The 27,354-nt window shown below is 41.2% G+C and overlaps 1 protein-coding gene across 2 annotated transcripts in view; it reads right to left on the reverse strand.

Moving 5' to 3' along the window:
• The window catches only part of LOC134165953 (BEN domain-containing protein 5), a 954,442-nt gene that overhangs the window by 89,718 nt on the left and 837,370 nt on the right, over nt 1-27,354 (reverse strand). For both annotated transcript variants that reach the window (XM_062623212.1, XM_062623211.1), the window contains exon 10: nt 13,211-13,363. In XM_062623212.1, the coding sequence (XP_062479196.1) occupies nt 13,211-13,363 (153 nt within the window). The remainder of the gene's footprint in view (nt 1-13,210; nt 13,364-27,354) is intronic.

The following is a 27,354-nucleotide window of genomic DNA, read 5'->3' on the forward strand; positions in this document are numbered from 1 at the left end:
AATCATCATTATGGAGGAGTCTCTGAATATCATACCAAAAAGAAGCGTGGGATGAGTTTGAGGACTGAAGTGATAGTAGTCAGGTGAAACTCAGCCACTCAAGTGCAAGGTCATGTACTCAGGGCCTAATAACAAACAATCTCTGCTATAAGCTGAAACCTCATCAGCTGGAAATAGTTGAAGAGTGCCTGATACATTACTTCACTGAAGTGATTGTTGCTTTCTGGCAGAAAATAACTCAGAGGTTGGACCTAGTTATTGGCAAAATTATTCTTGCCATTCAAAAGTGAATTATAAGTAGCCTAAATAAATTAAGGTAGGCCAAAAAAAAGAAATCAAAATTTGGATCTTTCCAGAGTTTGAATTTTTAGACTACTATATTGTGGAGTTCAGGGGTTTTGATTGGTGTTTTGTTTTGTTTTGTGTTTGTTTGCTTAGCAGAAACATTCCCGTTTCAGCTGTGCAAAACTAATTGAAATGGCAATGGCATTAATAATATCACCTGTTCATTTCTTTGCCAGGTAGTTCTGCACTTTCAGGAATAAAAAGAAGCTGAACTTTCATATAGATACATAAATGTAGATTTAGGAGGTTAACTTTGTCCTCATTTCGAAAAAAATACCTCATGTCATATACAAATGATGTGTTGAGTAAGAGTAACATCTCTGATTTGACTCAAGAAGGCTGGCATAAAGAAAATATAGCATAAACCTCTCAAATATGAACACGTGCATGGTTTGAAACAGTGGCTTGCTCTCGGCTCTAGAGCAAATGTTATAAGCCAGAGTCTGATTTGATGTTTTAGATGAAAGGAAGAAAATTACAGATTCAAGAAAATTCAGCTAATGACAAGGAAGGGCAGCAGGTACTTGCTTGAGTCAACCTTCTACTCGCTGCTTCAAGTCAAGATAAATGGAGTGGAGAAATAAATAGACTGAACTTTGACTCTTCACCACAACTGATCTTGGCAACCAATAATGCTGAAACCAAGGCTATGAAAAGCCCTGCATTGTGGCAAAGAAGAAGCCTTCTGCATACCCATTTATTTAATCAGACTCTAATGCGGGGACAAGAGGCGAGGGGAGGGGAAAGAACACAGATAAAGTTGTCTGCAAATGCATCTTTTGATTTTCTGGGAAAATCTATTGCCCTAAAACCCTTGCAAAGCTGAACTGAAGTAATCATTAAGCAAATGCACTGAGCAGGCACAGCAGGAGAACAGCTAAACAAATATTAATTTCTCCAAGGCTCAATTGCATGGGAGTGTCAACAACAGCAAAAAGTACAAAGTCTGGAGGGTGAGGGGAAACACCAAAGACTTTGAAGTTCTTAAATAGGGATATTTCTATAAAATCAACAGTAATTCATTATTAAAACACATAGATACATTAAAGCTTACAGAAGGACTCTGCTTCCCTGCTTGTGTGAGAAAATTCAGTGAACAAAAAGCTATCTGCAGGAGATGCCAAGCAACAAGAATCCATTGTTAAAGGAGCCGAGCAAGAAGGGTGAAGGATTCCCCCACTTTCTTGTAGGAAGAAACCCACCAAAAAACTTACATCTGGACTTCATACACACTTGGGAGCTTCAAGGTGTGCTGATGCTCTGTCTACATCTCAGGCATTAGTGGCAGCTTCCCCTGACTGGTTTCCCCATTGGGAATGACAGTGAATGGCCAAGCAGCACAAAGAAATTTGTAAACCAACTGGACATTCAGACAGTGCAGCAGACAAAGAGATGTGTGGAAGGAAATAAGAACAACAAAAGTGCATGCAAATTCTCTCCGGAGTGGTCTCAAAGCAGAAAAATAAGTCTTGCCCCTTGCTCAGACCTCTCAATGTGCCAGAACCTCTGTCCCCAGGGCAGCCTTGACTCATGGCTGGTAAGGACACTCTACCTTACAGCATCTCTACACAGTGAATTCAACCCCCTGGTAGCTGGCTTTCAAGCTGAACATCTTAGGCAGCTTCCATATGACTGAGGGTACTCTTGGTTTCTCTGCACTGCTCCATCATCCTGCTAACAACTACCAGAATGAATGCTCTGAGCAGTTCATATTCACAAAGTAAGGGCAGTTTATTGATTGGCTCTGAATGACTGTACCTATCTATCTCAAGAAAGGATCCAAAAGACAAAGGGGGAGAACAGCACATTTCTCACATACCTGAGACTGAATTTGCATCCTGATAGACTTGGAATCTGAGTGGTTCTGCTTAGTGGGAGCTTTCCCTGGTGGGACCCCCTCCCCAGTGTATGTGTGACTTCACAGGGGATTATCTTGCTACAGTATCAGAAAACCTCACAGAAGTTAAAATTGAAGGCGATACCCAGTAAATTAGAGTCCACTGTTCAGTGGAAGAAAAGATGCCAAAAAGGGCTGGAATGACAAGCAGGCTCAGCAGCCAGCCACTCGTGGATGGGAGCTTCAGTCCTACCTTTCATTGATGGCAGGGTAAAGGGACAAAATGGTATTTCCTCATAATGGACTTGTTGGGGGATGAATCTTTGTTGTCTTCTGAAATTGCTCAACACAATAGGGAGAAAAAGGATCAAGGTATGACCACAGTGCAAGTCAGACCTTGCCCAGCTCCTAGCATGGGAACCAGGCTACAGAGTGCACATCACTTTTGATCAATCCTAAGGAGTTTCTTCAACCCAATAAGAAAGGAAACGACAAGGTACAAATGGCTCAGAAAGCAATTAGGAGAGAAATCAACCAGACAGAAATCTGGTAACAGGCTTTGATAGATTGAGAAAGATTAATTCCTGATGTAGCAAGGTCTAGGGGGTTCCTGAAATCCAACAGATAGATTTCGCCAGCTGTTCACATCTACTGCAATGCAACTGACTGTTTATGTGTCCATGGAAAGAACTAGCAAACTGCTTATGTCTTCAAAAATGTGAGCTCTAGTGTGCACATGAATGTTTCCCAGAAGAACATTAGTCCTCACAAACACAGTATTGCATGAAGCTCAGAACAAAGAGAAATTCCCATTTGCTGATATAGATAGATGATGTAGGAACAGGAAGTGTTTTACAAAAGGATGTACATGTTCAATTGTATGCTCACAAGAATCAGAGAATCATGTTAGAAATCTTTACTGGAAAAAAGCAGAGACATAAACACTAAGAGGATTCATAATTAGAGAATGGTTTCATACTACAACACATAATTAAACAATATGCTGGGTCACCCTATGCCATTTACATTTGGGAAATAAGCTGTATTTTACAACTGAGGATAATGACCACCCTCAGCCCCCCCCCCCTCCCCAAAATAGATAAAACCAGACAAATTACTTATATTTTCCTTGTTCTTTAGTTGAGCAATAAGCACTTTACCTACTGGGTTAAACTGGGATTATGCATACAAATTGCTTCATGTTCCTCACCTATCAGCACCAGCAATGGCCAAGTGTAATCAGGACTCAGTTACAACCTCACCAGAGTTATCCACTGATGCTGCTCTTATAGCTGAAGAGTAAGCTCTTTTCCTAAAGCAGGTCTGACCTCTATGAGCTCTCAACTCGCTGCCCCAGTGTCACAAAAAACTTGATAATAAAAAAATTAGTAGTTAGTGCTGTAGAAAAAAGTAATGACACACTTGTCATCAAGGAAGAATAGACGTGCCGCTGGGAAATGGACTGGAGCCCAGACAATGTCAAATCCATCTCAGTGAAGAGTTTTACAGTATCAGCTATAACTCACTCACTCTCATTTTCTAGAATGCTTTATTGGAGTCTGCAAAAGTTAGAGAGCACAGAAATGCGCTGGCTTTGAAATCCCTGCCACAGAAGAGTGTAAATAGCAATACTGCAAATTGTGACTCTTCTCTTTGCCCCATACCCAGGGTGCTGTAAGAGGGGTGCAACTGGATGCTCACTTTCATATGGATACAGCTAATTACTGCCATGGTGTAACTGCTTTGACCCTGCCATTCTTGCAGCTGGTGCCCATCAAGCTATCCCTACAAGAAAAACTTATCTCTTTACTTCTCTGGAAGCACTGAGGAAACTTCTCACTTCAAAAGCCAACTTAACCGTCTCTTCACACCTGGTCCATTAACTCTATTAATAGACTGGAAAGCATAAGTGTTAGTGGTTTTTGTGATAGACTCCATGCCAACTGGGTCTGGAGACTTGGAAATCCTGGTATCTGGGAAGCTGCTATCAGGCAGCTTTCTTCAAATTCAAAGCTACAGCGAGCTTCTGAAATGTAGATGAGATTATTAAAAAGAAAGAAGAAAAAGAGAAGAAAGAAAGAAGAGAAAAAAAGGAGAAGAAAAAAGGAGAAAAAGAAAAAGAGAAAGAAAGAGAGAGAAGGAGAAAGAGAAAGAGAAAAAGAGAAAACCCACAAAGGCAGAAAGCTGACCTGAAGTAAGAATGATTGCGGGAAGCAGAGATGTGATGAAATGGAAACAGAGCTCAAAATTACTCCCTGATCTCACCTTGTGGCTTTGCCGTGTTTCTGATGCAAAGGAGGGAAACTTAATTCATCTCAAAATGATTTGTGACTACTGAAATTTGGGAAAAGGGGGTGCTGAGAAGTTCGAGATAATTTCAAAGAGGGATCCTATTACTCAGGTTTTCCAGATCCCTTAGGGATAGATTGGACTGATATTCTGGTGAAAAGGGCTGGTTCATTCCCACTGATGGGTCTGCAGTTGACAGCATTTTATTTCATAACTTTTGTGCCTGGTAGGAAACAGTGAGGTGGGTCCCAGACTTCGGGTTTAACAAGGGAATACTATCTGAACTAGAATATGATTTGCAGAAAGAAAAGGCATGAAGGGGAGATCTGAAACAGTTTGGCCTGTCCTAAGAATGTGAGAGAGAAAAGCCTGAAACCGAACCCTAAAACCAAATAGCCTCAAATCCTAACAGATTTTCACAGTTCTACTTACCTCTCTTTTTATGCCTTCTTCCTCCTGCTCAGTGGAAAGCAGACAGCAATCATCCTTTCCACATTGCAGGAGAACCATGAACACAACCTGCCTAGCACCACATTGTCAGGCTTTAAAGTGCAATTCTCCTCAGAGAAATAACAGTTTAAAGGTACTTTGTCACCACACACACATCTGCTCCCTGAGGGGCTTCATTATCCCTTTAATGTGTAGTGAAGTAATACCAGATCTTTCCCCATCCCTCCCAAGTGTCTTTCAGTCATGCCTGCTTAAGTTTGCTGATAAAAACACATATTTGCATGGCCATTAGCAGAGGGCTTGGAAGGAGGGAGCTTTATAAGCTCTCAGTTTATGCCTCAAAACCCAAACTACCAAATGAGCTCCCTTTTTGGAAACTCTGTAGTTAGAAAAGCAACTGGGTTTCATGCTTCAGGGTTTCAGCTGTTCACCTGCAAGAGCTACAATAGCTGCACTTTTCACTGCTCATTAATATCCATGCTCTGCTCTCTACAGTGCTCTGCCATACAGCTCCAGGACTGATGGAGGTCTTCACAGCCTGCTGCCTGTCTCTGCAGCTTGCACCAGTTACACTGGCAGAATCAGTGCAGGGGTTTGGCCTGCATTTCACATTCCCTGGAGTTCATCCTCACATGCAGTGGAAGTGGTTGTACTCACAGCTGCCACCTCCAGGGCTACACCACTGAAGATACTTATCGTGCTCACTGGCTCCACCATAGCATCTAACGCAACTGGAATCCAAATCAAAACAGCAGCTCTTCTGAGAGAGCTTCTTAAACAACATCCTGCCTCCAAACAAAGAAGGGTGCTTTGCAAACAAAGAGGATGGCCTTGCCCGAGACCTTCACTAGGTCAGCCAAGGTCTCCCATACAGCATTGAGCAGCCCATCATAACCTACTCAGGAAAGGCAAAAGAAGGTGGCAAATTTCCCCCATCCTCTGAGCAAACCTCAGTTGGAGCTCCTCTTGCACTAGATTTTGCCAGCCCAAACACACAGTGTCAAGTCATCTCAGCTCTGTCACTGAGTCTGCTTCTTGTCACCAGAAGTGCACTTAACCGTGCATGGCAATATCACCTACTCAGCCATTAACCTATGCACAAACCCATTGCCCATAAACCAGGAAATTAGTCTGGAACTTATCTCCATTTAAAGAGCCAACACAATCTGTGACCAGTGATACAGATAAAGAAGGGATCTGCAAATTCTTCAGGGTAATAATGAAGAAAAGGTCTGCTTTTTCCTCCCTATTGTTTCCTTTTACTAACAGCAACCTCTGCACATCCTTCCCCAAAGATGCCAAGGCTGGCATTTCCTAGTCTAAGCTTTACAGAATAATCACACCATTTAGAGAAATAACTTGTGTCTCTGGAGTTCTCAGTTTCCCTATTTGTCAGTAGAAAACGAGACATTTCCTCAAAATATACAATAAAATAGCCTGTAGCAATAGCCTGCAATGCTTCTCTTTACCATAGTTTTATGAGTGCGTGTGCATTCTCCTGGGAGTGCTTTCATAATCATTTATACAAATGACAGAAACTTAGGACAATGAGAAGCCAAAAGGGAAATACAGCCATCATGCATGCAGTTACTTAGAATAGTCTGCAGAAAAAGTGGTTTGCTCTGTGGCAAAGAGATGTGCTGCTCACTTGTAGGTCTAAATCAGGAGCTTACAGCCCCTTCTGAGGAGGGGCAGTATGCTGTACACTGCCTCCAAAGCAATCCAGTAGAGCCCATTGCTCAAACTACTCCTGGGCTCTTTCACTACTCTGCAACAGTTCAGACAGACATATACCCTACATACATTAAAATATCACAGCTAAAACATCCAGAGAACAGATCCTGGGTGAGGAATGGGTGTCCAGTTCTTAACCAACTTCCTAGCCCTCCTTCACAGCACAGTTTGCCCCAGCCAAGTGAAATTTGCAGCACTTTGCCATAGATGTAGCTTGCATTTGAATGTAAAGGACCTCCTTTCATATGTACTGCTCTGAAAAGAGGCTGTCACCTGCTCCTGGCTTGTTGACATTAAGTAAGAATAACGATGGCCTTTGAAAATACACCATAAAATTGCTACAGAGTCTTCTTTCTTCTGTGGTTATTCAAAATTTCTACCTGTGTGTGGATGGAGAAGGGATTGTCAACTCCTTTATGCACAGCAAGGTACTGAAAGAGAGTCCATTTAATCAAAAACTTCCTCCCCCCCCCCCCTTCCTTTTCTTTGCAGTACAGATTAATTCAACCCTTTATAGAAAAAGAGGGGTGGACTGGTCCAGCACGATGTAATGGAGCAGTTTCATTTAGCCATCACTCTCCAGAGGGCAGAGATCTTGTGAGACAAAGCCTATAATGCTTGGAAGCACAGTCTTTACAATCTGTTCCCTGTGCCACCAGAAACGTGTTTCCTTTCTCTGCTCACCCAGCCTCCACGAAGGATAAATAAATAAATGAACTTATGGAGCAACATGTCCAAGAAGCAGCGAGCAGAAATGCATCCCAAAGGGCTGCTAAACCATATAATAGCTGTATTTGTCTTCCTGGAAATGCCTTGCTATAAGACAATAAAAAAGGAGGTAGGATCATTTGTTGTGCTCAGGTTTTAAGAGATTTCTGAGTAGATCTGTTAAGCTTGCATGACGTTAACAAAACTTACCTGAACGCAATAGCTTTTGCCTTCCTGAGACAAGGGTCATTTCTTGCCAAAGCAGCGGAGAAGCACTTAAGAGATGGTAGTGCAAATGAGTATGGATTTTACTTTGGGATGAAATCTAGGTCTGAGAAACTTGCTCACCGCTTCCCCTTCCCCGCTCATCCACATGCCACATAAACTGATGGTTCTTTACTTTGGAGCAGATTACTGGGATTTGCTCATTCAATGTTCATGAGATGTTATTACTTCCTCAGGCACTTGTGCCAGCACTTCCTTCAGAAATGGCCCCAAACACACTGGGATTAGTAATAGGGACCACAGTACTGCAAGGAGGATGTCCAGCCAGGGTAAGTGATAACAACCCAGCAAGGCTGCCATGGATAGATGGAAGGAGGTTTCCTGGGAGGAACACATCTTCCCTAAGAAAGCCTGGATGGATGAGGTGGGTACTGTGGAAATAGGAAGAACAGACCTGGAGTATGTGGGTTAAAGGAAAACGATGGAAAATACAAATCAATCTTGGTTGCTCAATTTTAGATATCCAGGATAAAAAAAAAAGCCCCCAAAACCACAAACAATCAAAAAGCCATGACAAAAAGTACTAGGGCAAATCATTCCGTATCTGAATATTCTCATACTGCTGAGACAATGATAGTGTCAGAACATGTTTAGGTCACAGTGTTACAGCATTGGGTTTAACAACATGTTTTTCTAAAGAAAATTTGGTGGGCTGTTGTTCAGAGACTTCACTTTTGAGTGCTTGGAATAAAACATAGGGAAATGCTGAAAAAGGGACCAGACTGGCACTTTGGAAACCTGGGATTTATTCTCAGATCCCCTCAAGCAAGTCACTTCCTACTCACTTTCTGTCTCTTTCCTAGCATGACTAGCAGCTCTTGGTGTTGCGGACTTCCTCAGTGGATACCCAGTGCCCAAAATGATGGGATCCCAAGTTTTATCAAGGTCCTTGGCTAACCACAGCACACAAACCACAACAAACTGTGTTTCCAAGGAAAGTGCTCTGCTGGGAGGTTGAATGCAAGAAAATGAAATGAGAACTCAAAGGTACCCCAAGTGCCACCAGTTTGGAGTCCAAAGAAAAAAAAACCCAAGAAGATTAAGCCAAGTACCTCTAGCCAGTCTTTTTCTTTTAACTGGATAAAAAAAAGCAATCTTTATGAAGTGATAAAGCCATCCAAGAATGGCTGTGGTTGTTTCTTTTAAATGAACCAGAGAGAACAGATGGTGTCTTCCTCTCATACTGTCACAAGGGTCAAAATTAGCCACCCCTAAGACTAGCAGGTTCTTGAAATGCTCAAGTGCTTGTGTCTGGTCATTATGACTAATCCACTCTCCAGAACAAGAAAGGTCAAATGAAGAACACCCCTCCAAATACTGCAACAACTCCTAGCCATGGCTGATGTGTAATGCACTCAGACGTGGTGTCAACAGCTGCTCCTAAAACCCAATGAGTCAGCCCTTCAAAAAGGCTTGTCAGCTCTCACTGTTAGAGCTTTCATACAGATTATATTTACTCCCCAATGTTTAAAAATATCCTTCTTAAACCTTGAAAATACAGAACATTTTCCTTACAGAAGTTTTGCTTTTTCCGCAGACACCTGCCCAAGAATGTCTAATGTATTTATTTGGGAGCTAAATTTCCTAGCTCTTCTTTCATTTTCCTCTTCACGTGCTGACAGCTAAACCAAAAGCAGTTCCCTGTTTCTGAAGTCATGTACAAATGAAGAATTTCCAGTCCCTTTCACACCTTTTACCTGCAAACCACAGTCAGCCTAACAGAGCACTGTGAGGTTAAGTGCTCTGCTCAACAGACAGGATACAGAGATGTTGGGTGCCTTGCCTTTGGTCCTACAACAGGCATGCAGGCACAAATCCCCTATCCACCCCCTACTCTAATCACCAATCTCCCCTGGATGCTGCCATTTAAATAAAAAAGCCTATTGGAAATGACAGGTGAAGAAAGCAGCCCAGGCATGAAATGAAATGCACTCTAAAGTATATTAACAGGAGGTTGCCAGACAAAACGGCACAAGGCATTTGATCGCATCATCTTAGGCTTGTTGTTCATGCTCCTTTGCATCTGGCTGCGTGATTTCTGCCAGATTCTCGGCTGGAGGAGCAGGCTAGGATTTGCCTGCTTTCCCTAACCCGTGCCGGGCTCAGCTGTAATCATGCAGAGCACTGAAAGAAATCCCTTTGAGTCGGGATTCATTCCGAACATGTAAAACCCAGACAAATGACTGCTTCTCCAAAGTGAATCCCATTTCACAGCAAGTAGGTTATTAGTGTGGAACTCCATACAAGTAGCCTGCATTCAAAAGCCCTCTGCATTATTAATAGAAGATGAGCTTTTGACATCAAAGGAGAACCATTATGTATGCTAAACGGTGGCAAAAATTGTACCCGCACTTCAAACCTTTTCAGTTCTTTGTCCCTTGTAAATCAATCAAGGTTGACAGATGCTTTAAGGAGAGTAATCTTTTCAATGATACTGTCAATGGATAACATAATGGAACATTGTCTCTGTGCTGTGTGAAGACATGGAGCTAGTCAATTATGGACAACACTTCATGCAGCCGCCAGTTTTCACTTGAAGTGCTGCTGTTGAAGTATTATAATCCCAACAAATGGCCGCAGCAGCATACAATGTAAATGAGACCTCCTGAAGCTTTGGAAAATTAATTAGTAACAACAGTGGTCCATTCCCACACTTTCAAACACCAGCCTGGTAATGTTAACGATGCACTTCCCCCTTTCCCTTTGAGCAGTCAATAGGGCATATTTACATACATTATTTTTAATCTTCAACACTTTTTTTATCCCCTTTTTTAAATGCAGGAAGCTCTGGATTCCTTTCCTCTTTTTTGAGCAGCAAGATTCGGCCCTGACATTTCCAACCAGTCACATAACCCACATGGCTGGAGCTGAAAACAAGAGAATAGAGACCTGGAGACAGCAATAATATTCACTCCTCTTGCTTCACACACATTGGACACTTTGTATCTGTCTCCTTTTCCAACGCTTCTATCCCCTCAGCTGGCCTGAGAAGAATGGCTTGGATGGATGGCAGGGGAAAAGCTTCCGGTCTCAAGAGACCAGTAGGATGTGAGTAGGAAGTCCAATGTACTGAGTGCCGGCTGCACCTAGGTCAAACTGTGGTGCACTGGAAAGCAACATATATATCCTATCGCCAGCTACTACAGAAAGGAGATTGAGAGTCAAAGGGGAGAGGCTGTGCTGTTTATTTAGCTATTGGCTTCTATTTCCTATGTCATTTTCTCAAAGATTTTCCCTTTGTCAACCAAGGCTTGCGCTAAGAGGAGCAGTTAATCTCCCACAGTAACAGAGAGAAATCCCACACTTGAGCACAAAATTTCTAAACTATCAGTTGCAGGTTTTCATTGCTATGATCTGTGAATGCCCCCTTATCTATAATGTGGTTTTGAAACAACCAGGTGCAGATAAGAAACTCAATCACTGAGGTCTTCTCCGACAAGAACAGGCTATTCCTTAAACCCAGGCTCCAAATAACTGGGAACAGATAGAGCTGCTGTCTGTCCTCATTTAGCATGGAATTTGGTCTCTCTTCACTCAAGACAGTTTTCTGAGAAGTCCTTGAAGTGGGTGACCACAAAAATCTTCACGCTGCAGCAGTCCCCCGAATTCCCCCAAATATATAGACAATTGTTAAGCAATATTGACAACGGTTAAACAATATCGTGAGGCAACAGAGGAAGCAACACACCCTCCCAGGCATTACCCAGGCGGCTGCCACTGCTGATCCCAAGAAGAAAAGGGAAATGTTTGGTTTACTAGAGGCCCCTCTCTTGGGAATAGAAGGGGCAGAAGAAAGGTTATCTTCTGCCTAAGCTTAGGAAAGTCAAGGACTGATATAAGCTTTTTTCCACTCTTGCATAAAACAAATTATCATAGAATAGAGGAATGAACAGGAGTCAGGTTTCAAATCCTCCTTCCTTTTGCTGGAACAAACCTGTCAATAAAACAGTGGCACAACTCCATTTGTATACCCACTTCCCAGTCAAACTCCACAGGACAATATGCACAAACGCTAGACAAAAAAAATTCTCTGCTGCATCTTGATGAGAAAGCTTTAGGCTAGCATTCTTGCCATGATGAAAATGGCCTTTTTTTCCAATTACAGTTTCTTCTGCTGTGCAGACTCATCTGCTTTTGTATTTGGTTTACGTTTTGTTTCTCCAAAGCTAAACACAAGGAATGCTACAGGGTCCCTATCCTCCTGCACCCACCACTTCTACCACAAGTTGGTTGGGATGGCAATGCAGAGAAATCAGTCACCATACCTCCGCTGTCCCCATCTTTGAGAGGAGACCCAGGTTTATCTCAGTACTAGGAGGATGAAGTATAAACAAAAAGGGAACAGCAGAGAATAGGGAAACATATGGTGGGTAACCAAGAGGGTTAAGAACATAACAGACATAAAATCAGGGTCAAAAGAATAAGTTATTCTGCTCTTCCTTACTTGGTGCAGGATTCTGTAGTAATTTTTAATTGAGCCTGTTCCCATTACATAGGTGCAAAATGTTATCCACTGCCTTCCCTCCTCACAGGGCATGGCTTGGCCAAGATGCGTTACTGAATATTCCTTATCCCAGTCAAAGCAAAATGGGACACCAAATGCATCTTGCAGGACTATCTGCTCAAGCAAACCTGGAGTGCATAGACTGGAACAGAGCAAGGGGTAGCTGCATAGAAGTAGCTTAGCCGGCAGCTCTACAGGTGTGTAAGGGGGACCAGGAGAAGCAAACAAGCAATTGCAGGCAGGGTGGGGGATTGTGTGCTCTACTTGCACAGCTTTCAAGTAAAACTGATGCACAGAAGAGGCTATAGAGAGGGCCGGGATGTCATATTTGGACGCAAAGTTGCAACACACTGGACCAGAATCTTCAATCTACAGACTTCTGCAGAGTTACTGCAAGCAATGGGTGCTAACGATCTGTTCTATTCTATTTAAAACCTGCTCTAAAAACATATGCCCCTTTCTAACTCATTTATTTCTAACATCCATAGATAACTACTACACACACACTTCCTTCCAAATTGCAAGGCACGTATTAAGCAATTGCACATTTTGTTGCACAACACTTTTCCATGTTATATCAAATAATTTCAAAACCAGACTGCCTTTGTCACTACTTTTGACAGAAAATTATCTAACCTTTTATTTCAAGTTTATTCTTTTTGCTTCTATTTGCTGTTATATTTTTTAAAGTGTACATGTAAAAAAGACTGCCAATATAATAATAAAAAAAAAAGGAAACATTAAAGCTGATCCAGTTGATCAAAAGACAAAACAACTTCTGATAGATAAAAGAAGTGTCTCAATAATTCAGAACCAAAGGTTATAATATACAAGATAAAGAACCTGCTTCTGTTCATGTGTCTAATGACAACACACAAGATCACAACTTACTATTTTGGATAAAGTAATTATAAGAGGGAAGATGGTAGCTAATAATGACAAAAATTTCTAGTAGCCTTCTATTCACATTAAAATAAAATTCACATAATCCAATTAAGCCAGAGATTTATCATTAAAAATAAATTAGGAAAAACATAATTAAGAGAAGCATTGCTTACATAAGAGAAGTCTTCTGCATTCTGACAAAGTAGCTTGGGAAAAACAGCCTGTCGCTGAAATCTTTCCTCATCTTCAAAGATGTTCCCATACATGAAGCCATTCATCATGGTGGAGTGGGCATGGATGTCAATATAGAACTCCAGGTTAATCTTCTGTTGAGGGAAAACAAGAAGAAGAAAAACATTCAACATGAGATAAATCATAATGGTGTTGTGCAGGTGAAGCCTCCTATAAATTCAATACTGCCATCCTTGAATCTAAGCATGGTACCAGCATCAGAGAGCCATGTTAAAGACATTGCTTTGATGCATCCAACCATTCGTACCTCTTTGTGGGCGCATTTGAGTTGCATCACAGGACAATGATAGGCATTTCTCTGCCTGTTCCGAGAAGTCTGGGAGATTTATGCAGCACAGGACACTGTGCAAAATAATCATCCTTCAGTTGGATACACAGCTTAGTGCCACGGATACAAAAATATGCACCTTCCAGTTCTAGAGCATTACCATTTGGACATAACTTTGCCATCTCTGCACAGTTCTGCATTGCAATATGCAGGTGTTCCCTTCTGCCAGGAAAGACAGGTTCAAAATTGTGTAAAAAAGGCCAGTTTTTCCTGTGCAATTTATTTCAGTTTATAAAAAGAAATATCACAAATATTTTTGTCTTACTCTGCTTTGTAGTAGCAATTCAGCAGAACAACTCCCCAAATATGTGCTTTAAATGCCCTCAGCTCATAGCTTCCTGCATGATACTGCAGCAACTCTTACTCAAAAGAAAGCACTCGGACCCCCTAACACAGAAATGCCCGCTCTCTCTCTATAGCCTCTTAGATTGGCAAGTCAGTATCAGAAGGATCTGCAAGAAAATGCCACTCAAATCTCCAGTCCAGAGGCACATATTTTTTCTCACATCATATATAAGTTATACCACTTCCCCTGCCATCAGTGGCAAACAGTGAATGTTCACCTTCATCACCATATACAGTGCCACTGACAGCAATAAGGAGGCAACATCTAGTAATAAAGAGTGCTGCCAGAGCAGGTGCCACTGGATCACCCAGGTTCCCAAAACTCTTGCAACTTCTGTTCCCCAAAAAAATGGTGCTCCATGACTAGACAGTGACAAACACACCTCTGTCTCCTGGCCACCACAGGGCCAGTAAGAACCTTCCTCGTGACCAGAGGGTTACAGTTCATATCTCACTGCCTCAACAGGGGGATGGAGAAGAGCTCTGTTAGCAGGACAGGGTTCAGAATGCTTAGCTTATACCCCTCAGTGGCAAACAGGGACCCTGGGCAGTAAAATACAACATGTAGTTTTCCAGCCACGTGTCTCATCTGCACACAAAGTTTGTTCAGGCTACTGGAGAATACTGAGCTACAAGACAGTCCAATGTAATACAAACAGAGACTGTATTATGCAGTTCATGTGACAGTGGTGTCATCTCTTCTAGAGAGTCTCTGATGGGGGAAGAACATCACTTAGTATGTGAAACTAATATGATACAGATTTACTTTCCCTTGGCAGAAAACCAATGTACAATACACAGTGACTGTTTAGCTTAATTAAACAGCCTAGAGAGAGTAATACTGTATCTTATTAAGCCTCTGCTATGGTTAAAATGCTAGCTAATGCAGTATCAATATCTGACCATGCTTCATAGGAAAAGGAACATTTGATTGTATTTGACTCTAATACAATAAATTGCTCGCCCCTGCCAAAGTGTTACGCTGTGCTATAGAGGACCAGCACTGCAATAAAACACACATCTGCTATTCAGAGATACAGCACTGAGGAGAAAGATTAGCATTGACAGGATGAAATACCACATAGGATTGTCTTCCTTTCCAAGCATACAGAAATTAAAACCAAGACTGAGTACCATTATTTTTGTAAGATAATTTCCCCATCAGAAGCAGAATGTGATGAGATCAGATGCATGCTGGCATATCACCATAAAACAGAACATGTTGTAGAGTCTCGAAACAGTGATTTGATGAAGTGAGGAGATAATCTAGTTAAACTGGATATTTGCAGAGCATGAATGTCCTTCACGCAGATGTCAGTAACCTAAGTCATACTTATTTTGGAACAGCTAGACAGAATTCTTTATAGGGGCATATTTACTAAGAAAAAGTAATTGAGAAGCACAGTGAGATATATAACAATAGACTGGTACCGTTTGTATCATGAACGGAAATAAAGGTGCTGGCATAAACTGTATGATTTGTGCTGTATCATACTATAATTATTCAACTTATTTGTTATCAAATTATTTCCAAAAGAAGGTGCCTACAAACAGAGAAGAACAGATTGCTAAAATAACTTTCCCTAGGTTATCCAGCAAGAAAATCTCCTGCAGAACATGGGTGACCCGAGCCTCAGCTTAGTGTTCAATTGATCAAGTCATCCGGTCTAACACAGTATTTTCTAAGATCTCCTAGGAGTCTTGTGAAAAAAAATTGCTGATAACGGCATTTCAGATCATTTTAGAGAATCCTCAAGGTGCTGAAATTTCTTTGAAGATCTTCCTTGATCACCAAAACTGGTTTCGAATGGTCTGTTTCAATGGGTATTTGTGAGGGAACAGTGTCCTTCACAGATATCAACTTCACCTAAAGATTAAGCTTTCACATTGCTTATTTGGAAACCATGACATTCAACAGCTCATCACCCAGCCAAGTGTCTAAAAGCATTTATCCAGTCATTCATTACAATGTATTTCAAAAGTAATTTCCTAAGTGAGCCCACAGTAAATATTAAACTGTTTTTTTCTGTTTTTTCCTCCTTACCCACCTCCTGAACGTATGAAAACCTGCACATTCCTGCACATTAAATATACTCCAAATTTGCAATTCTCCATCCTATTCAGTAAGTTGTTAAACATTGCTAGAGTAATTGCCAGTTAAATGTACTACTCCCAGACAGAGCAGAACAGTATTTCCGTGTCTCGTCTCGTTCATCACATTCATTATTTTACCAAAGGGAAACATGTTGAGCATTCTCCATTACAGAACAAATAATTCAGTGGATTGTTAATATAGATTAGACATTAGGAAGAAATTCTTCCCTGTGAGGGTGTTGAGGTGCTGTCACAGAGTGCCCAGAGAAGCTGTGGCTGCTCCATCCCTGGCAGTGTTCAAGGCTACGTTGGAAGGGGCTTGGAGCGACGTGGTCTTGTGGAAGGTGTCCCTGCCCATGGCATGGGGGTTGGAACTGGGTGATCTTTAAGGTCCCTTGCGACCAAAACCATTCTATGATTCTATAATACATGAGTTCCTAATAGAAAAATTCTCTTTATTCTCAGACACAAAGTTATTGTGGCCTTAAAATGGAAAATAATAGCCCAGTGACTGGGACATTAAACTCAAAGTTTGCAACCGTGCACCTCAGGTAGTAGACCAAGTAGGGCACAATTTGTTTGTGTCAAGTTTCACAAAGACAAGTTTCACAAAATAATTAAGATATGTTCCTGAACAATAACGATGTTTCTTCTCTCTCTTTAGGGTCACACACATATTTTATATGTAGGAACTATTTCACCTACTGCCACACTACAAATTTAAGCTAGGGAATAGAGTTTCATGTTTTAGTTGAGATTCTCTGGAAGATTTTGACATAATTACTGATGTCCTGCAATTCAGGTAGGATCACAGAATTAACATTGAATTAAATAGATAATGTCACCTACTGATGGGGATTTCAGAAAAATCAGCAGAGAGCTGACCTGCTGAAATTGTTTCTCTTTGAGATAGGAGAATTTCAATGGGGGAATGATGTTAATAAATGTATGTATGCATTTACATGAGCACATACAGACACACTTAAAACATAAAGCAATTCTATCTGCTGTTAAGCCACAGGGGTATCTGTCAATATCTACACAGCAGAAACCAGCCTGGTTATGGCTTCTAATGCAGCAGCATCTACTAGTAAGAATGGGAATAAATTTAGAAATGGCTCAAAGTCCCATAGTTACATTTGCTTCAGCCTCTAAGTAGAAAATGAATATCCAGTCTCAATCATCCTGGGTGCAAGAGCTGCCTTCTGAGAGACTTACAAGTTACATCCTACAATATGATATTAAACTCATCATTTTCTGCTTTAGAGATGGAATGCAAAATGATTCAGATGCCTTATAAAAATCATCATGCAATTTAATTCCCTCAAGTGTCTTTTCTTTGTGCTTACAAGTAGCAGCAGAGATTTTCTCTCTCACACTCTCTTCCTTAAGTAAAGCTGTAATTACCTGGATGACCCAGCTTACAGAGTTGGAGAAAACAAAGGCGGAGGTAATGTTTCTTTTCTCAGTGTGTCAAAACAGAAATCACTCACTAAGACAGAGACAACAATTGAACCCGATCCCTACAAAATAACAGTTAACACTCATTGCCTCGAAAAGAATGGTCTTTGCCTCTTCTTGCCACTTACCACACAAAACCAGAATAAATAAATAAGCAAATGAATTTCTGCTCTAAAGTTCATTTGAATCCCTGCCTTTGTGACACACACTTTACAAAGTTCTCTTGAGTCACTCTAAAGTTTCTGGTAGCTTGAGAAATATACATATAAATAGGGAGCGGGGAGAATGAAAAAAATATGGATAAAGAATAAAAGCTTACATGCGTTATAAAGATATGAAATAGTCAAAATAGTACAGAAACTGGAAACTGGCTCATGATGACATGCAAAGTTTTGAGAAAATATATTCTTACTTGTCTGCATTTTCATTTCATTAGCTGAATGCCTCTGGAAGGTCAATCATTAAAGAGCAAAAGGAAAGAAATATGTGCTGATATGACCAAAGTTAGATTCTGAACAGTGCAATTATGGTTCTTAAGGAAACAGAGATTTGATAAATAAATAAATAAGTAAAAATCAATAAATGCTGTAATAAAAGGATAAATGTGCATTGAGCCCAGAACATGAGCCACTAGAGAGACAAGTGATGCAGGAAGAAGCCAGCTCTGTCCACCAGCTGTCACTTCAATATGGATTTTATTAATTCTTGGGCATAGCAATCGCTTTAGAGAGTGAGCATCCAAAAGCCTTCTTCACTCTAATATTTCAGACAGGGGATGGGATAAACATCTTGCAATGTTTTATACAAGCTGCTAAAACCATGGCTTGCCATTAGCAGTAGAGAACATAACAGCCTCCAGGCAGACTTTGAACTCTCACTGCTAAGACACTCTTTGAAGCAAATGGACATCCAACAGTTGGCACAACAGAAGGATTTGCCCCTTTTGGTTCACAAAAGATTCAGCCAGGTCCAGAATCTCTCAAAAGAAAACTCTGCATAGGTCTCAAGTATATCCATTCATGACCATACCACATGCTTAGTTATACCTGTTCTGCCTTTGATCTCCAGAGGACTCTGCCCAGTGCCTTCAATCGCTCAGTAGTGATGCACAACCTTGTCTCCTTCTGACTATACAAGGGAATACAAATTGTCTGGATATGGTTCATGTCTTCAAGCTTGTCTTGAAATACCTGCACTTGGATGCCTGATATGCCTAAATAATTTTGGTTTTAGATTTACCTTCTCCCCATATTTTTTTCTCCCAAATTTGAAAGGGCCATCAAAAACCTTCACCAAAACAAAAGAAGTGCTATACTTCCAAGAACATTTCCCTCTGCCATTGTTTAGAACCCCTGACAAGTCAGGCCTACAGTGTCATGTCCAGTTTTGGAGAGGATGTAAGCCACAGCTTATCAGAAGCAGTATTTCAGAGGTGTACCACTACCCTTTTGTAACCATAGGGACATTATCTTTCTCCTCCCATGCATCAGCTCATGGACCACCTGATCAATTCACCATTGTAGACACTAAGGCATCAACTAATATGAAGCACAAAAGCCCATTTCTCCTTATTCTTATTGACACCTTTACACAATCTGACAGCGTCTTTTAAGTGTCCTTCAAGAAGCAGCTTGCAAACACAGATGTACCACTAACTCTGCATGACCTTCTAGTAATTCTTCATAACAATTCATGAATTTGTTTCAGATTATTTCAGTGATGTTCCACAAGCTGCTGCCTTTCTGAATGAACCACTCCAACCCAGTTGCCATTCAAAAGTAATTATTTACCTACCCAGTTGCATGGCAAGTTCTCAGTTTAAATAACGATTACCTCTGAACGATAGACATAATCTGACATGACTCATTAGTGTCTCAAAGAGGATGGAGGAAAAACTTCTGTTGGTTTCATGGACTTGTAAAGCAAAAGGATTGCATGCCCATCAACACTGCTTTCCTGCCTGTCTTTACAAGTAAGGGATGCTTTTATCTACGTAAGTAGATGTGACCCCCTTCAGTGAGTTTAAACCCTGCTCTGGTGTGCCCATCAGTAGCCCTGAAAGGAGCTAAACTCATTGTTTTGGCCTCAGAGTGGGAGGTCAGCAACATGCATATTCTAATCATGGTTCTTTATGTGCTTGCTTCTCTCACCTGCCAGTACAGATAACAACACCTCCTGAGGATTAGCTGACGTTTGTAAAGCGCTTTGATGATATAAAGCATCACCATGTGTACAAGTTAAGTATTAATTCATCCACCAGGCTGATTCACTCTTTGACCCCTCTGCAGAGATGTCCAGTTAGTGTCAGCTCTGGCAGTTTCTGCAATTCAGGCACCTGTCCACCAGCTACTGGACTGAAGCCAGCAATTCACACAGGACACAGAAGAGCCGTCAGATGGTAGCAACATTTGGTCACGACAGGGCTGAATTGGATTTGAAAGGGTGACCTGGAGGTGAAAGGCTCTATCAAGAAGCCACTTCTGTTCAAGCGCATATTAAGTTAGAGAGGGGCCAGAGACACAGTGTTAAGACCCAGATCAAGTTTAGACAAGGCTTTTGGCTCAGCTGCATGTACAATTCTTGTCTGATTTTTACCCTAAATGAATAGGAACCAGGAAATATACTCTTCTGGATTTCGGGCCTTAACCCTAAGGCAAAACGAGAGGGGTGAATCTGAACAAGGACAGTCATTGTTCTGTCTCATCTTTTCTCTCTCCTTCCTATAACAACAAACATGCACACACACTCAGCAACACGGGTTTTGACCTTCACAAGCTCTGAAGTCTGTAGTTGCTTGAATAATTAGAATAAAGAATTAGGATTGAACTGGGTCATGGGGCATTTCCTTACCCTGAACTTTGCTGATCTCACTTGTCTCTGCCTATCTCAGACCTCACTTATATATCCCCCCACCATATGCCCTGCAGAACAAGCTCTGTAAATCAAACCTTACTCACTTGTCTGGTACTGAACAGCATGGGCTCTACAGAAAGAGGGTTTTTTCAGAAAAGAGAGGGGAGAATTGTGGCAAAAGAATCAACAGCTTTTGGGGAGAGGAAAGGAACTCTACTGCTGAGAGATGAAGAAAGAAAATGAGAAAGAAGGGGAGGGACAAAGGAAGAAAGAGAGGAAGCAAGGAAGGGAGGGTGAAAGGGAGAAACAAATGGAGGCAGTAACTGTTTCTTTATTCTGATAATTAAAGCAACAAAATTGGATTACAAACCAGAAATATCTAAATGACCATATTTTCACCAGATAATTCAATTTGTCTCTGGTCTGGTTCTGGAAGTTTGCTCAGCTGAAGTGCTCCCAGTAGCTATACTGCGGGGGTTTAGCACCCCTTGGTACTGTTAGTTAGACAGCCACTTGTTTGCTGTGTAACCATATGCAAGTAATTTAATGTCTTCAGGAATCATTAATTTCTGCTTATACATCTGAAACTATATTAAGCTGAAGACTTCCTGTTCAGCTATTCACTTCGTAGCAATATTAATAGTTTCATGTTTTAGCAATAAGGTTTAATTATACTTCTGCAGAACCTTCTGACCGAGGTACACTCTTTACTTTACAAGCACATAAATAAGGTACAAAGACATTGCCTGCCTCTCCTCCAATTACAAAGGCAAAGAGTGGTTGACTCAAAAGCAATGGCTAGGAGTTATGGCTGCCTATTCCCTAATTTCCTAGGAACTATTCCAGTTGGACAAATTGCATTTAGTCAAATCAAACTCTTTAACAACCAGTTGCTCTCGTCTTTCAGATAATATATGTCATTATTCACTATTTCTTACTAAATAAGTAACAACTGGCAGAAAGTAACAAGACAGAAGACCTAAGGTGAACAGAATGTGTTTATAATTAGCTTATACTGCAGAACTGGCTGCCACCAGAGTCTGGCCAAAACAGAGATGAACTCAAAGATCATTCAGATAAATACAAAGATTATATTATGTTATTACACACAAAGCAGTGGATACAATTTCTTAATCAGAAAATCCCCAAACCACACATTGTCAGAAGATTTGCCCTGTTCATAGTCTATCCCTTAGCACCTGCAATAGGTCACTGGATGCTGAGCCAAACAGAGCATGGGTTTGATGTGGTATCACTGTTCTTATTTTCCAATTAGACCTTAATTTATGCTGCCGAATAAGACTTTTGTAGTTTATAAAAAGCTGAAGTGTTGATTGGTGGAGAAAAGTATACATATTTCTACAGTTTGAACTGCTTACTTTAGCAAGAGATTGGACAAACTACCGTAGGGTAGGTCTTGCTCTAGATCAAGCTTTCAGTTCAAGAAGCCCCTAAACCAATGATAAGCACAAGCTGGACATCAAAGGTAAAGGTTCGTTTTATGCATGTAAAATTTCTTATTAGACCCCTTAGTGTCTTTTTCCACCTACTAACAACATACTAAGAAAATCTCATTAGTTGGACCTATGACACAATCCTGTAGTGATTGTTCTTATTTTACATAGATCCATGTGGAACAAGAAAGAAACACACCTGCATGCAAACTGCAAACCTACCCAGTCAGGAGGAAGGAAATAACACCAAATATGTGGCCACCTACTTGTTTGGAAGACAGGTAGTCTGTGGATGGACATTGCACACATGCTTTACTAGTGATTGAGAGCTGAAAAGCAAACAAACTCTTTCTCTTCATCTTCCTGGCACAGCATGAAGCTGTCCACAGGAAGCTGCTTGGCACAAGCAGAAGATGTCCGTGGTCATTAGTTCTATTCTGTTCCTTTGCAAGTTGTGCCTTTGTTTTCCTTTCTTGTGCTCAGTGCAGGAGACAAACACATCCAAGTAAGAGATAAAAGTGAAAGCTGATAAACAGGAACAGAAAGAATTGAGAGATTAGGGACTATACATCAGGCATAGCTACTGAGGGGAAGGACAACATGCTAACAAATAAAACAAAGAATTGTTTCTTGTTGGCCCAAGATTTATCAACAACTGTAAGAATAGGTTTTTGGGGGGTTGACCTACTGAGAGACAGATCAGCACAGTATTTTGCACCAAGCTGGAATGTTTTCTTTCTATCTAGCAGTATTTATTGTCTGTACAGTGCTATAAAAGCTAAAACGTAACGGTCATTTTGGAAGGATCTGCTTTTACAACTGAAAGCACAACATATCATGGCTTTTGCCGGGCACTTAGCATCAGTTGTATCTGAAACTTTTTCCCCCGATATTTCCCTACCCACACTAGACAACAGGTGCACATATTGCTGCAGGTACTATCACCTTGTGCTCTGCCTGTCAGACCAAACAGCGGGGCAGCTAACTGTGTGTATAAGTAAAGTCACAAGATCTCAGTATATCCCCTGCAAGCACATATTGAAGACCACAATTTTTTTTACCTACAGAAAGAATATCCAAGTCTTGCAGAACATCAGGGACTCAAGATTCAGCACAGTGGTATTAGGAATAATCAGAGCATGACAATCTCAAGAGGCTTCACCAGACTAAACAAAGATATAGTAGGACTCCGAAGAAGGACATTTCCCACTCTAGACAGCAACAGCTGACCCACACAACCGATGGCTGACTTAGAGATTTAGGCAGCTTCTGTCTGCTTTTTTCTTCTATGTGTATATATATACAAAACCTTTATAATTGTGTGTGTGCAAAAAGGCATCTTTAAATACAAAGAAATATTTTCCATTTGTTTTCTCTGTAGCTGTTACAGCTGTCTGTAATGGACAGCAAAGCAATTTGCTCTGAATTGTAGGTATATCAGATCAGCATTTCATCTTTGCTCTCCTAAATGCTGCATCACCACTTGATGGTCCACACACTGTTTTCAGGTTGAGTCACCAAAGAGTGGAGTGACTAGCCAAGTCTATGATGCGTGTTGCTGACTGCTTCAGGAGATTGGCCCTACAATGTGATTGCATTGCGAAGCAATGCTGTGGTTTAATCCCAGTAGGCAGCTAAGCCCCACACAGCCACTTGCTCACTCCCCATGCATTGGAAGGGGGGAGAGAAGAGGAAAAGTGATGAGAAAAGGTTTACCCTCTTATTCCAAAAACAGGCCACACAGCAAGACAGAAACCAACTCCATACAAAAGCAGCACAGTAAAAGTTCCCTGGAGGCAGAAAACTTCGGCAAACCAAACTTTCAGTGAACTCACTCTATTTTTCCCACATTTTCCCTAGCAGTTTCCTCCCATCCTCACTCCCACACACCACAGTGTGAGTTGGAGAAAGTACGGAAGTATTAATAAAGCTCCCAGCTTTCCCAACCACTTCCTTTCAACTTCATATTTCTCTGAAGGGAGGAGGTTTCTGCTGTCTCTGATGGTTGGAACCTGGTCCTGTCATCATTAGCTTTCTCAGAAACTCTTCATTTGTTGAATGTTGGTCTGTAATAAGAGGCAGGAAGGATAGTTATTTTTATAGCAACTACCTGCCAACAGATTTCAATTCTTTATCCCTTCAAAATCCCGCATCTGTCCATGTCTCCAGGCACTAGTGGAAAAAGCTCTGCATTAGTTATTTTTATTATCAACATAAAAATCTTTCCATTTATTTATTTATTAAGAAAAAAAAGCAGCTATCTACAAAACTCAGTTCGTTTTGTCCTTAGGCAGACATTTAAAGCTGTCTGCCAACTTCTTTTCTTAATGAAAAAATAAGATAAAGTCTTTATTACACACAGTATAACAAAATATGACCAGCTACCTTTACCTAGCTGAGACATGCACCATCCATTAACCAGGCGAGTATTCTGTGGCTGAAAGAAGAAACATCTGGTAAAGAAGGTGGCCCTATTTCTGATACCAAGCCACCGACGGGTCCTGACAACAACACTGAGCCCCAAAGCATGCCCTGTGTAGCAGGCAGCCAAGTCCACACTGCACAGTGGAACAGGGACAGATGCTGAGCTTGTTCTGACCCAACTCCAGCTATACAAACAGAAGAAACCTGCCATTTCAGAGCACAGAGGGCTCCACTGCACGATGATTCTACTTTTGGGACTCATGCACATATCTCTGTGTGATGCTACACCAAATGGCTTCTCCAGCTCTTCCCCAGCACAGTAGAGAAGGATGAAGCTTGTGCTGTGTGGCTGCCATTGGGGGACACCAGCTTATCTTCAACCAGAGCTCTTTGAACCCACTGGGTCTTTGCTTTTGCTTCTTAACAGTGTAAAAAATGAAAGTATAACCCCAAACCACTTCAGTTTTATTCATGAATGGCTCTCGGACATCACCGCAGGTGATAAGAACTGTACTTTCTGCCAATAATGGCTTACTTCATAGTAAGCATAGTCTCCGAAAAGCAGAAAGGATTTGGACCCGTAGCCAGCATATGTGTCAGAGCTGCTGCCTGCACTCTTTTTAAGGCTAGTGACTGGCATGTTAAACCCAAACAACCCACCTTAGACTGACACAAGATGAAACACATTAGGCAGATGGCATGTTTTCTCTGCACAAGCCAGTGCCAGAGTATTTCCTTCTAACAATCTACTGTTCTTGTTCTTACAGCAAAATTAGTTTTAAAGTAAAAAGAAACATAGCATACATAGCATGATGAGAGCAAAGATTACTGTGTGGAAAATGTATCAACAAGAGAGGGGTTTTGTTCTTTCAATTCACAGCTTTTATTTTTATATATATAAATTGTTCATAAAAACAAACACCCTACTTTGTCAGACGTGAAAAGTCAAAATTTACATTTAAATGAAGGCATTTAGGTGGGTTTTTTTTCTCCTCTCATCTTTTGAATGCAGAGTACAACAGGCTAAAAACTCTCAGTTTTCCTAACTGGAAGGATAACAGGTGAAGTTTGCATTCTGGGAGCGATTTACTTAGTGAACAATGTTCAACTGCGCACTGACCAAAGCCCAGCTGATCAAGGGGAAAAGAGCACTGGCTATTAGGCCTGACAGGGATTTTCTCAACAGCTGAGATCAGGAGAAGCTGTGATCTCCTTGTGCTCTGTTCCCAAGGAGGATAGTAAGCCAAATACAGCTCCCCAAGGGCAACACCTACATTTTCAGATGTACACTGGATCACTATCCAACTGAAAATCACTACAATTTTAGAGATTCAGTGCCACAATAGTCCTGGTTTCATTGCTGAAACAACTGCAGATGTTAAAACGCAAGGTGGTCTGCTTGTAAAAGAAAATTAGAGGACTTAAGTCCATAATTGCACAGTATTAAAGCCATTGTAAAGGAATGGAAGTGGAAGCAAATACTGGATGACCCTTACAGTTTGTCATCAATTACATTCTTTTGTTTTGTCTTCTTTTCTTAGGTTCTTCCTAGTAAGGAAAATGAGCACTGATTCTAACCAGCGAGCCTATCAAACAGCTACATTTGCAAACAATACGCTCAGAAAATGTCACCCTGGTCCATGGAAAGGTATAGCAAGATTTTTAACCACATTGCCTCACTGGAGCACACTGAGAGTAACAGATGATGTGCCATAGCTTGTTCAGTTCTGGTCTGGATTGTCCCTCTCTGGCTTTTTTCTGACTTAGAGCTGATCCATAATGTTAAAATGACACTGGCAAAAAGTAATCTCATATTTTTTAAAGCGAGGGTTAACCACACATCCAGCCAGCACTTTGTAGTGGTTTATGTTGATTGGTTTTAAATGTCTCTCATGTTATATTGAGTGAAACCCGTAATAGCCCTCCCTCCCTCACCCTCCACACCAATAAAAATAGTCTGGCTGTATTTTAAAAGCAAAAGAAATAGTAATAAATGTGTGGAAAAGGCACACACACAAAATCTAAATGCCTAGGAGGTACGAGTGCTATCGCTACGTACCCAGCACTTGGAAATCACTGACTCACTCACTTTAAAATTGCAAAAAGACAGTGTTTCTCATCTCCCAGGACTAGAAGCTATCCCAATCAGTACACTTATATCAGAAAGCATATTTGGATGTTCACCCAACATCACATTGGTCTCTCTGCCTTTGACCAGTTCTGGGTTTTGCCACCCTCACAAACAGCAAAAGGGTCAATTGTTTCTGCAACAAGTGGTGCCAGCTTTTCCAGCACTTCCCAACTTAAAGTCATTACCTGCATTAATTAATTCCAATGCATTCAATGCCATGACCAGCCCTTTCTTTCAGGTGTCACAGCCCCATTGTGAACTGACCCTTTGTTTTCACAGGCATGTTTCTGGCAACAAGGACGGCCTCAAAAACTCTATCTTCCCCACTTCTCCCACAGATTGCTCACCACTCATTGCCAGGACCATACAACACCAGAAGATAGGAGTCCACATCATGACCTAGGAAACCAATCCAACTAGGAAAAAAGAAAAAGTCTAAATTTCTGGAAGCTCATCTCTTTTTCCAGCCCAATCAGCTGCTTGTGCTGTTCATATATTGTCCCCCACCAAAAGAATCAATTGTAACTGTATGATTCATGCAGAATTACTGTGTGCAGGGGTGGGGGTGAAGGAAAGGAAAAGTACAAGAGAACAAGAATATCTTATGCAATTGATTCTGAATTTAAGACTTATCCTGAGGAAAAGAAAAGAGTTTTAACTGAGCCACCAGGACAAGCCATAACAACTATGATGAATCTGACTCTCAGCTTTCTCCTCAAAAAGCTGGGAACATCTGGTTGCATCTGGAGCACTAAGAGCTGAGTAACTAGTGCTCAATACTACCACCTGGTAGTATTCAAGATGGGTCTGAGGAGTTTGCTCAAGAAATAGATGGTCAATGAGTCCTTTCCTAAATTCACGTCTCTAGGACTGTGTCCATCATTGTGAGCCAGCTGTGCTCGGTGATACTCTCTATAGGCCTCTGCCCTACTCCGGTCACAGATCCAGCATGTGAAGCCAAGGTGGGTGGTTTCT

This window comes from Pezoporus occidentalis, unplaced genomic scaffold (genome assembly GCF_034315485.1).
Source record: "Pezoporus occidentalis ecotype Australia unplaced genomic scaffold, CSIRO_AGI_Poc_V1 ctg25, whole genome shotgun sequence".
Taxonomy (NCBI): domain Eukaryota; kingdom Metazoa; phylum Chordata; class Aves; order Psittaciformes; family Psittacidae; genus Pezoporus; species Pezoporus occidentalis.